This window comes from Trifolium pratense, linkage group LG4, assembly GCF_020283565.1.
Source record: "Trifolium pratense cultivar HEN17-A07 linkage group LG4, ARS_RC_1.1, whole genome shotgun sequence".
In the NCBI taxonomy this organism is placed as follows: domain Eukaryota; kingdom Viridiplantae; phylum Streptophyta; class Magnoliopsida; order Fabales; family Fabaceae; genus Trifolium; species Trifolium pratense.
The window spans coordinates 18,687,304-18,700,023 of record NC_060062.1 but is presented as its reverse complement, the minus strand read 5'-3'; the positions used below and the strand labels follow the sequence as shown (position 1 = coordinate 18,700,023).

Sequence of the window (12,720 nt, the reverse complement as noted above, 5' to 3'; positions counted from 1 at the left end):
ATCAAACAGATTTATGTGTTTTCATCCGTAAAATCTCCATTTATGATACTTATTAATGTATACAAGATTTTCAAAATAGAGACTATTATAAGTTTATAACAAATTAAAAAATTACTTGAGAACATAAATGCCACAAAAAATTTGAATTATCTAGCCATTTTATGTATTGATAAGAATAAAAATATAATATAACATATTAAATAAAAAATGCTCGTAGGAATTATTTCGTACAACTATTTAGATATAATAAATATATTTTTTTAATATTTTATCAAAATTCAAATTTTTATACTACTTATTAAATTAGACCTCAAATTGCAAGTTGGCCTTTAGACCACAAAAAATCTAATAAACCGCCCAGAATAAAATGAGAAGGTTAGTAAAACAAACACTTTGACCCTACAGTTTGTAAAAAACAAACTGTAAAATCAAGCAGTAACTTTATTCCATAATTTATTCATAATTTCCATACACAAAAAAACAAAGCCTAAAGGACTTTGTCTCATCACATGCATATGAATTACTTAGTTACTGAAACTTGATGAAATCCACCTTTGGATCAGTAGCCACATTTATCATAGCAGAAGTCATTTACATCAAGACAACGACACTGTGGAGGAAAAGATCTTGTGCAGATGCAAGTTTTGCAAGCTGAGTGACATGTTTTTCCAATATCAGTGCATTGACACTGAGGAGGGATTGATTTTGTGCAAGGGCAGTTATTACAGCAAGCTGCGGTTGTCGATTTGAGATCGTAAGTGGTATCACCATTGGAGAGCACCTGAGTTATGAATGATGCTCGGTCGAAACGAGCTTCGACAGTTGCGGTGAAGCCTAAGAGGAAAAGCAACAAAGCTAATTTCATTATTGCTTTCTTGTTCAACTCCATTTTTGCTCTCTTTCTCACTTGCTCTCTTTTTTATGTATCTTTCTTTGCCTTGTGAATTGGGATGTAGCTTCATGTTATAGAGGGCAAACAGGGGTATATGTGTCCTTTTCTTTCTTTTTTCTATTATTTTTTTTTCGAGATGAACAAATGAGAATCTGCGCGTGATCCTCGTGTCCCATAGTTTATTTCTTTTAGCGTGATCCTCTTGTCCCAGTCCCACTAGTGGCGGTACGGCTTGGTAGTAAAGGCTCGTTTGACCCGACTTTTTTTAAAGTTTATGCAAATAGTTTATGGAATATAAATTAAGTTTCGTGTTATTTTATAAATTCATACTAGTGAAAATTATAATTTTATAAGCTATTTTATCATAAATTACTTTAACAAACTTATAATAATATATAAAAATTGCATAAACTGTTTGCATAAGGTCTAAAAAAAATTGAGCCAAACGAGCCCTAAGTAGGTTATTATTTTAAGTCACCTAGTTCGGATTTATATATAATAGTTCATTTTTATTTGTTTGATATAAAAATATCACATGGTTGATATAAATATGAAATGACATAAAAAAAGTTTATTTAATTTTTTTAAAGGTAAACTAGTTTAAAGACCCGTGCGAATGCACGAGTTCATTGACTTTTATGTGATATTTGAGTTTTTTTTTGGTAAGGAAGCGATATTTGAGTTTGTCACTATATTAATGTATAAAATTTATTTAAAATTAAATATTTCAAAATTTGTTATATGCTATTGTTAAAATATAAGTGAAATTATTGTGTTAATTATTTCTTGTAAACTTATTTATTTAATTTTTTATGTTTCAGTTACAAATAATGGTCATGTGGATATTTTTTAATCAAAAATTAAAAAATTTATTAGGAATATTGATTGACTATTTGCAAGTGTACAAATGTCGTCAATTAGTAATAAAAAGATATCGATCCACAAAGATTGTGGTGTTCAATCAAGATGATTGTGTCTATAAACATAGTAAACTTAAAACACATGTTTGGGGGTTTGTTTGAGTAATTGTTTGGTAAGAAAACGGTTTGAGTAATCAGTGATAAAAGAGTGAGGTTGGATCGTCGAAACTCCATAAACTATAGCAATCACATGCAATCAATCATATCGTAATGAACCACTCAAGTGTCACAACTAGATCAACAATATGATGAATCTCAAATCTCTTGATAAATTCACCCTATCCTTTAATGATACTTCTCCAATCTCTTGGATGGAAGCTACCGGTAACGGAGTAATTAAAAGTGCGTTGATCTTATGTTACACTCTATGTTTCAATCTCTCGACCGGAAACACTCAAGTGCTCAATGAATTCATGTCGGATTTTAACTCATATTCTCATACATAATCAAAATCTAAAATCATTGCAAAGTTGATCAGAAATTGTAAAGCATTAAGAACTGAAATTCATTGAATAACACTTATACAAGAGAGATTCATTACAAATATGAGGAATTACATAAGATTACATTAGTTTAGTTCATATTCTAGATCCAACCTCTATGAGGATTTAGTTCCTCATGGTGACAAGCAAGGATCCAAGCTCCAACTCCACATGTTGTTGAACTTCTTGAATCTAGCCACTAGAACGCAGGATCTCACTCCAATTGATGCACAAGAACTCTTAAAATCAGGTTTCAACTCCAAAGTTTCGAACCCTTTTCAAGAAAATGAAGTTTCTTTAAATACAGATCGCAACCACGCCGCGCGCCAAATCTACCACGCTGCGCGTGGTTGCTGAAGTTAACACTACGCTGCGCGTAATTGCCCATCACGCTGTGCATGGTCAAGTCAGAGAGGAGAAGATCTTCAATACAGGTATTACGCCGCGTGTCAAATGACTCACGCTACCGGCGTAGTACAAATTTCTCCTTCACGCCGCGCGTGATAGATCTCACGCCGCGCGTGACTAAGTCAGAGACAACTCCATCTTCAGGAAGGGTATTAAGCCGCGCGTGATAGCCATCACGCCGCGCGTAGTTAAAGTAGGGGAAACTCTTCTTTCTTACACAGACCACTACGCTGTGCGTGATGGTCCCACGCCCCCAACGTAGTGCAAAACCATATTTTTCTGAATAATTTCCTGTTTTTCTTGTAATCCAAGTAATCTCAAATCCGGGCTGATTTCTCTTGTTTATTCATAACAAAACTATTTAAAAAGAGTCTAATGTCCCTCAAATAAGCATGGATTAATAGGTGTGACGAGAGGTCATCAAATATTTAGGGTAATTTAATAAGTTTGATACTAATTAACTTTATTATATTATTATTAATGGTTAGTAGTAAACTTTGTAATAATATTGTTTATTTTTCGTTTATAAAAAAAAATTGTTTGTTTTTTTTATAGAGTATTTTTATTATTTCTATAATTTCTTTTATTGACTAAACTTTCTATAAAAAAAATTTATTCTTTTTTTTCCCTATTTTTATGAATAGATAGTTCTGTTTTGTTCCTATCTATAATCAGTTTTGTTTCTATTTTTAAGATATCATCTTTCTATATATATTTTCTTTAGTGAAATTTCAATGAAGGATATAAAACTTGCAACATAAGTAATAAGAATAAATTAGTAACTTCGGTTGTAATCAATTTTAATATATTAGTAATAGAAGTATATATATATATATATATATATATATATATATATATATATATATATATATATATATATATATATATATATATATATATATATAGGAACTGAAGTTTGAACTCAGACACTCCATTTATTCACCTTTAAGGTGAAATTTTAGCCACTTAACTACTTGACAAAAATATAAAATAGAGATAGACGTATCATTATAAGGATGAAAATATGTTACTAAATATGTTTTTATAATGAATATTATTAGTGGATGTCCGTATAGGTCATTGACCCATATAATTGGCTCATTATGTTTACTTATATATGGATACTATGTATCAGTATAATGTAATATATCTTAATCCTAGTGATAAATATTTTTTCTCTCTTTTCTCTCTTCTTCATCTATATTATTGCTCTTGTTTAGATCGGTTTATAATATGTTATCAACAGAGACTCTACCATATCATTGATAGAGCATTGAGAACAATTTCGATCAATAATGATTGTCGTTGCTTCAACAAGTAAGTTGTGCTCTAATTTCATATAATATTTCGATCTTTAATTTTAATCTTACATGTGATACACTGATATCAAAGCCTCTGTTATCATAACCATGTTTGATCATTGAGAAATTTTTATTCGGATTTTTTCTCCAATCAATAAATATAATATGAGAAAGTTAAGTGTTGATATAAATGTTGTAAAAATTGGACCTACTCAGATAATAAACCTCATATAAATTTGAAATACTCAACAAATATTATAGAGAATAAATTAAAATAGAGTTCAGAGGAACTTATCTCTTGTGAGTGTAGTAATTTGATGTAGATACCCACATAGTAAACAACGAATTAGACCTGCAAAATTTCAAACCGTGATGCAATATCTGAGACGTGCTGATCGCACTGTCCTTAAGGATTTATCCGCCTCATAAGCGCAAATCCCCCAGGATTCAACAGATCCTTCCCGTATACGAATCATATCCGAGGTGACAGAACTGGCAAGATATTTATTAGACACCGGTGATGTAATTCAGGAAGATAACTCAATCACTTGTATGTGAAGAGAAAGAAGTTTTCTTAAGAGTATTGCTCTAATCACTTATATTTTACTCACATCTCATTCTCATGATTTTTTTTTTCTTCTCACGTCCCACCATCTTCTATTCTTTTACATAATAATGTTCCAATTAATAGTACCAAGCATAACTTCCAATCCTAGTAATTAGGATTAAAAACCAAGTAAATAGGAATTAAAACAAAAACGTGTACTATATTATGAATTGGTCAAAAATTAATTAATTTAATCATTATATAATAATTAACTTTAAAATAAATTTATTCTATAAAATCTCCAATAATCCCCCACAATTTATTTTAAGGTTTAGAAGAATACTCAAAATTATTTCCCGAGTTAACATCATTGATGTAATGCATCAAACTGGTGTAGCAAGCTATATGAACCAGTCCTAGACTGATAGTACTTAACACACAGTAACATTGGTGTAGCAAGCTATATGAACCAATGAAACTTGGTGTATGTTAGTGGTCTACCAATCGCATTACACCCCACATTCTTGCTGTTGACGCTGTGGTGCGCGAATAGGCCGTGCGCGTGTCTGGATTCTTTCATGAGTGCTCTAGAGAGTTTGCCAAGATCTCATACAAGCGGCCCCACTTGATACTCACATAGGTGATTTCATCAAGTGTATGCTGCAAATCATACACCACCCATAAGGGATATGAAATTCATTAAAAGTTTTATTGTTTACCCTCTCAATAATGCAGTGTCTAGCACTTTCTCACTCACACCATAGGAAAATGACTAAGACAAAAATTAATTAACTAATTTTTGTGTGCTAGCAGATCTAACAAGTAACTTGTTTTTACCCATATGAACCTTATTCATGGGATCTCCAATCACAAAGGTTGGGTTCCTATCACTTATTGATTTCAATTGGCTAAGTTCAATTCCCCTCGATGTGTCACAAAATTATTTCTTCCCAGGGACTTTTTCAGTACGTACTTTACACAAATGATGAAGACATAATTTTCTTTCATCAAGTAATATTGACTAAGACGTCTCTAAGTCAATTAATCTCATATAATGTTTATACAAGTCTATAACTATGGACTTGTTCTTCACAATAAATCTATACAGGTCTGCTTAGTTAACTAAGCGACAACATTCTCACTTAGAACAATTAAATTCACTTATAGATTTATTCTTATCGACTCTTACTCGATTAACATCATTGTATTATTTTAATACAATGACTGATCACATTAAGCAATATTTCATATATTTTCAAATCGATATTCATAATATAATTCATCAGGTCTACTTGAAAGACTATCAAGCGACAACACCCCCACATTTGTCAACATAGGCGAATTTTAATTCATATCTATTTGAATGATTTCAAGTGACGCCCCCTCAATAATTAAGGACAATTTATAATTCCGCACATAGTGATATATTTTCTCATAAACAAATTTCACCAAACATCATTGTATTATTTTAATACAATGGATAATCCACAATTTCACTAAACATCATTGTATTATTTAATACAATGATAATCCACAATATATTAAACATCATCATTGTATTATTTCAATACAATGGATACTCCACAATATACCATATTATATAATTATTGGTATCTCAAAAATATCTCATGAAACACAATCATGTTCAAGTCTACTTAGAATAATTCTAAGTGACAACGTCTCTATCGCAATATATATGACTCCAAGAATTTCTCAATTCCTCGGCAATAATATAATAATTAAATAATAAGAATATTCACAATAAAGTGAAATATCTCAAATCATTCATCTCAAAATTGTTTTTATATGTCCAGATTCTTTAAAATAAGCAAACTTCACATGAGAATAGAAAGCTAAATCACAATAATATATCACTACGGACTGTAAATTCAAAGCATAGTATATATATCTCCAAATTTTTTTCAAATCATGCAATTCACATAATCACACATGTATATATAATGAATATTCTCATCCTGGTTTTATCGGAACCAAAGTAATAATCTTAGAGTCATTAGTTGACACTAATTTTTAAAATTTAATCACAAATTCTTTATCATCATAACAATTAAGATTCTGAACACATTAAATATGACTTTAAAGATTACAAACAAACTACATATATGTCTCAGATAAACAAGGCTGATCTATACTTGCATAAAGCACAATACATAAAGTTCACGTGATAATGCTAATTCATTAGTAGCCAATAGCAGTAACTTGATAATTAGAATCATAAGAATAGTCTAAAATAGCCATATCCAAACAAACAACACCATGTACTTTAGAAAAATTCATTTATAAGGATATTTTCTTTTAGAAAAATTCATGTATCACAAAACAGAAGGATCACATAATGTCAAAATATATATAAATGAAATTGCAAGTTAACAAACTAACCATTATAAATTTATAGCCTAAACAATAGGAATTTGTAACCTGATACTTGCATACGGATTTTGTGCGTCCATACAGATTCTCCATAACTCCCTGATGCTATGATCCGCCATCGAAGTTGCGCTAAATGCAAATTACCACCACTTAATTTCTTAGTCTTTTATCAAACAGAGAATTAGGTCATAAAAATAGGCTAAATCCTTAAGATTGTTGTAAAAATTGGACCTACTCAGATAATAAACCTCATATAAATTTGAAATACTCAACAAATATTATAAAGAATAAATTAAAATAGAGTTCAGAGAAACTTATCTCTTGTGAGTGTAGTAATTTGATGTAGATATCCGCATAGTAAACAACGAATTAGACCTGTAAAATATCAAACCGTGATGCAATACCTAGGCATGTTGATCGCAGTGTCCTTAAGGATTTACTCGCCTCATAAGCGCAAATCCCTCAAGATTCAACAGGTCCTTCCCGGATATGAATCATATCTGAGGTGACAGAACTAGCAAGACATTTATTAGACACCGGTGATGTAATTCAGGAAGATAACTCAATCTACTATATAAGAAAAGAACATACATATGAAATTCTCAATTTGCCCCTTTTTCATTTTTTTACACATAATCAATTCAGGGTTATTTTGTGTCTTTATTAAAAAAAGTCTACTATATAAGAAAAGAACATACATATGAAATTCCCAATTTGCCCCTTTTTCATTTTTTGACACATAATCAATTCAGGGTTATTTTGTGTCTTTATTAAAAAAAGTTAGTACAAAAATGCTAAAAAATTTCTTAGTAGGATTCGAACCCATAACCTTTTAGTTACACTTCTTATTACATTTACCACTAAGCCATATGAATTAATTTGTTATATTTTTGGAACCAACATATAATCAATATGAGTTAAGTTAAAAGAAGAAAGGGGAAGTGTTTATTTTTTTTTCTTTCTTTTTTATAATAAGAGAGTAAAATTCATGTACAAATAGAGATTCAATGGAATTCTTTATTTCAACGTCATAAGTGCATTATAGAGGTATATGGTGTTGTTTCCACTTATTTATGATATTTTATTTGAGTCCAACCCTTTCTTTAGTGTAATTTATCATTTATTGTTTATGTTTTGTTATTTTAGATTCACTTAACTTGATTTATGGACTTCAATCCAATATTTAATGAAGTTAATTTTTAATTTGTAGTTCAACTCAATAAATTTAATTAATTTAATACAAGAATATGGTGAGAGAAAAACTGAAAAACTCCCGTAAAAAAATGGTGAGACAAAAACAATAAAAATTGTCAGTTACCTCAAGAGGATTATTCTCTACAGTTGCGCGTGAATTATACATTTAGTTTTAAAAAAATAGTAAAAATTAAATACAAAGTTGAAAATAGTTGAAAAATAAATGACATTTTTTAGAAGTTTTTTTTTGAAAGATTTTTTGTTGTTGATATAAGGACTAATATTATTTTTAACAAACCAAAATGAGATATATTAACATAGAAAACCTCCCCAACACAAGACGTACCGATGTAGACTACAAAATTTTACAAAGAGTCAGAGAAACAAAACCATAAACAAATCACACAATAAAGATATAACGAGAAAGATATGACTTTCGTTCTTATGAGATTTTTCTATGCGGAAGAAAATTATTGGAGAAAAAAAAAGGACTAAAATATTATGTTGCCTATTTTTTTAATAATTTTACTGGTTATATTCATATTAATACGGGAACCTAATTTTTTTGGATATATCTACGGGTCTTATATTTTTACTCATATATTAGTAAAGTTGTTTATTTATTTTTTTTTATAATTTTACGAGTTATAGTCATATATTAATATGGAGACATAATCTTTCGTGTGAATTCTACGGGACCTATGTTTTTCCTCTTTTTTTTAGACTAACAACAAACAATATTCATTTATTCAAGTAAGTATAGATTACGTGTGAATCTACACTGAATATCTGAATCGGAGCAAATCTGCAAATCTGAACAAAACAAACATCGTACTACAATGGAATTAAACCGAACACCGTATCAAGACGCGAACTCAAGACAAAAAACTCTGCACTAAGACGGGATTAAAACAACATCAAACAAGAACAACAAAAAAAAACTCAAATGAAACATAAGAATGTGTGAAAATCACTTTTTTAAATAAAAAAATATAAAACAATCAAAAGGGGACGATTTCAGATCAAAATTGATCCAAAATCACCCCTCTTTGGAAGATGAACAAGAATAGAAAGCAAAAAGTATGGTTTACTATGTTGTTGTGGGGCGACTATGAAAAAACAAAAAGTGGCATATGTTTTTTCTCTTATTAATAAGATTTCATATTCTTTAATAATTTATGTAGGACCTATATATATTTATACTCATGAATGAATTAATAAGATAACCTTTTTTTTTTGTGATTTCTACAAGACTTATAATTTTTTTAAGGAAAATGCTAAACAGTGCCCCCGGGGCACTGGTTAAGCATCTTAAAATAGAAATTCTATCTTGAAATGCGTGCATTCAATGCCTCAAAAGTACAAAAAGTTGTCTTTTCAATATAAATTTTATTTTTTATTTTCTTTTTAGGTATGCTTAACAAGTGCCCCGGGGGCACTGTTTAGCATGACCCTAATTTTAATCATATATTAATAAAGTTGTTTATTTTTTTATAATTTTGCGGGTTATACTAGATCAAAAATTAATACAAAGAACCTAATTATTTTGTTCATTTTTACGAGACATATATTTTTTTATTAATATATTAATAAGGTTGCTCATTCTTGACATATATTTATACTCATGCATTAACAGAAGATATAATCTTTTGTGTGATTTCTGCGGTGCCTGTTTTTTTTTGTTTTGAATAAATTAAAATGAATTTTATTATTAATAATGAGTCCTGATTGGCACAAGGTATGCCAAACTAAACAAGCAGGCCTATATTTTTACTCTTATTAATAAAATTTCCAGTTTTTAACTATTTTTTGTGAACTTATATTTATACTCATATATTAATATACGATAACCTGATCTTTTGTGTGGTTTATGCGGGACTTATGTTTTTTACTCATTAATACGTTTGTCCGTTCTTTTATAACATCTACGGAACCTATAAAATACTCATATATTAATATGGATTTTTTTTTTGTGATTTCTACGGGGCTTATACTTTTATTTATATATTAATTAAGTTGTCTATTTTGTTTTACAATTTTACGGGTTATACTCATATTTAATACGGTGACCTAATTATTTCGATGATTTTTGTGAGACCTATATTTTCACTAACATATTAACAAGGTTACCTATTTTTTAATAATTTTAAAAGGATATATTTATACTCATATATTTAATACAAGGACCTAATTTTTTTGTGGTTTTTACAAGGCCTATGTTTTTACCAATATATTAATAAGGTAGCCTATTTTTCCATAATTTCTACATTATGATTTATATTCAAATATTAATACGGAGACATAAGATTTTTTTGTGATAGTTTTACCATTATTCTTTTTCTATTTTTTTTACTAAATATTATATCTTTCATTTTTTCAATTTTTAAATCTACTTCCCAATAAATTACTATTTTATGTTATCAAATGAGGAGCGGCAACGCCGCGACTCCCGTGCGAACGCACGGGTATCCTGCTAGTCATTAGCTAAAGTGTAAGAGAGTTGTGTTAAGAATCCTATATTAAAGATTATAAATAAATAAATAAATCATATATCGATTGAAAAATAGCATAAAAATATAAGGTCAAGATTCAGAGTGTGGGAGAATATTTATCATCTTATAAATTAATGATATAATATTGAGTCACATTTCATTGAATAATTTCAATAGTATTAATCAATTTTGGACTTATTCTCCCCAAAAATATATTGTTCATGTGGAAGAGTTATTCTTATCTGGTCATGAGATCAAGAAATTAAATTTGATCACACACTCAAACACAACAAATAATTTAATCATTTAAAAAATTATATATTATTTTATTATTACTTTTTTTACATTTATTTTTCTTGTGTGTGTGACCAAGAATGTGGTCCAAATTTTTAGGTCCATGGAAGAATATCTCCATGTGGAATGCATGCTAATAGACAGTAGCCACATATTATTGTTTTTTGAAAATATTATTATTGTGGCTTCTAATAATCTTTCACCAATCAGGCCGACGTACATAACCATACGTATTACACGACAATATACGGCTGATCACATGGACAATTTATTATTACACGACAATATTTGCAATGAATTATCTTCTCAAAATATATTACTCTTATTTCTTCTTCTTCTTTTCTTTTTTTGACAAAATTATTATTATTTTTTTTAAACACCGTACAAAATTATATATTAAAGAACCTCCATTATATTACAAAGAGTGCAAAGAAAAAGAAGTTAAGAATTATAAAAAGCAGCTACAAGGTGATGGTAGAAAATAGAAATAAAAGCCATACAACAAGACAAACGGCAAAAACAACAAAATCTCTAACCATTTCCATAAACCTAAGAAGATATGAAGGAGATGATGAACATGATGAATGCTCATGATTTTTTGGTTTTTAACATTTTCAATAAAAAAATTTATAAAATAAAAATCAGATTATCCTATATGACTTACCACTTCATCATATTTTCAATAAAAAATGAAAAAAAAAAAGAAGATTAATTCGTGACCATTTATAAAGATAAAAGACTTATATGTGACAAAAATAAATAATAAAGGACTAATATGTTACAAATAAATAAGATAAAGGACCTCAAGTGTAATTTTGCCTACTTTAAATCACCACTCTCCGACATTCCATTGGTGTGTTTCAACCAAGGTTATCAAAACCGGACCTGACCGGCCGGTCAGACCGATCGGGCCGTGAACCGGTCATGAAAACGGTTCGATTTTGAGCAAAAAACGGATAGGAAACCGACCGGCAAAAAAACGCGTGAACCGGGGTCGAACCGGGACGAACCGGCCGGACGGTTCAAGCGGTTTTGCAGATTTTTTTTTTTTTAAAAAAAACAGGGCAAAACGACGTCATTTTAGCTTTTTTTAAAAAAAAAAACTGAAACAAAACAACGACGTCGTAGGAATAAGAAAGATTTTTGTTTTTCATCTATTTTTCATTTGGTTTGAATTATAAATTTTATTTTATTTTGACTTGTGATATTTTATCTTTTTAATGTGTGAAATTATGAAATATTGAGCAATTATTTATATATTTTTATTTATATATTAATTAAAATATATATTTAATTAAAAACAGTTCGACCAATTGAACTTTGAACCGTTGAGCTCGCTGATTTGATGACCAGTCCGATTTTGACAACCTTGGTTTCAACTTTCAAGAGCTCATCCGATAAGGAATTACCATGTTGAAATGAATTATTGAATGTGGGGAGATTGGTATTAATTTCAAAACTGTGACAGCATAATCTTTCAAATTGTGACATCATTACGTTTTCTCATTTAATTTTTTGTTTATATCACATTTACGGGCGTAACAGGTTAGATCGAAAACTCAAACTCATAAATTTTGAATATTTTCGTACACATTGTAATTATGACTTGGGATAAAAAGTAAAAAAATTGATATTTAACATAGTTCGAGTTTCTCCATTCCATCTCACGCCTACACAAATTTGAGTTGTATTTTAGTATTTTTTTTATTAAAAAAAATGTTAAAAGTCTAGAACTATTTTGTTTTTAACAATATGTTTTTTCAAATAAAAAAAAAATATAGAGAAAACAGATTGTTTAT

The 12,720-nt window shown here is 29.2% G+C and overlaps 1 protein-coding gene across 1 annotated transcript; it reads right to left on the bottom strand.

The window, feature by feature from the left end:
- Nucleotides 1-380: 380 nt before the first annotated feature.
- LOC123924216 (Bowman-Birk type wound-induced trypsin inhibitor-like) lies at nucleotides 381-955 on the bottom strand. Its single transcript, XM_045977035.1, has one exon. It carries the CDS (start codon nucleotides 887-889, stop codon nucleotides 560-562), a length of 330 nt encoding a protein of 109 aa, XP_045832991.1. The 5' UTR covers nucleotides 890-955; the 3' UTR covers nucleotides 381-559.
- Between the last annotated feature and the right edge of the window lie 11,765 nt (nucleotides 956-12,720).

What these genes read in the sequence shown, in the direction of transcription:
- LOC123924216 (XM_045977035.1), bottom strand. Translation starts at nt 889, where the DNA reads ATGGAGTTGAACAAGAAAGCAATAATGAAATTAGCTTTGTTGCTTTTC.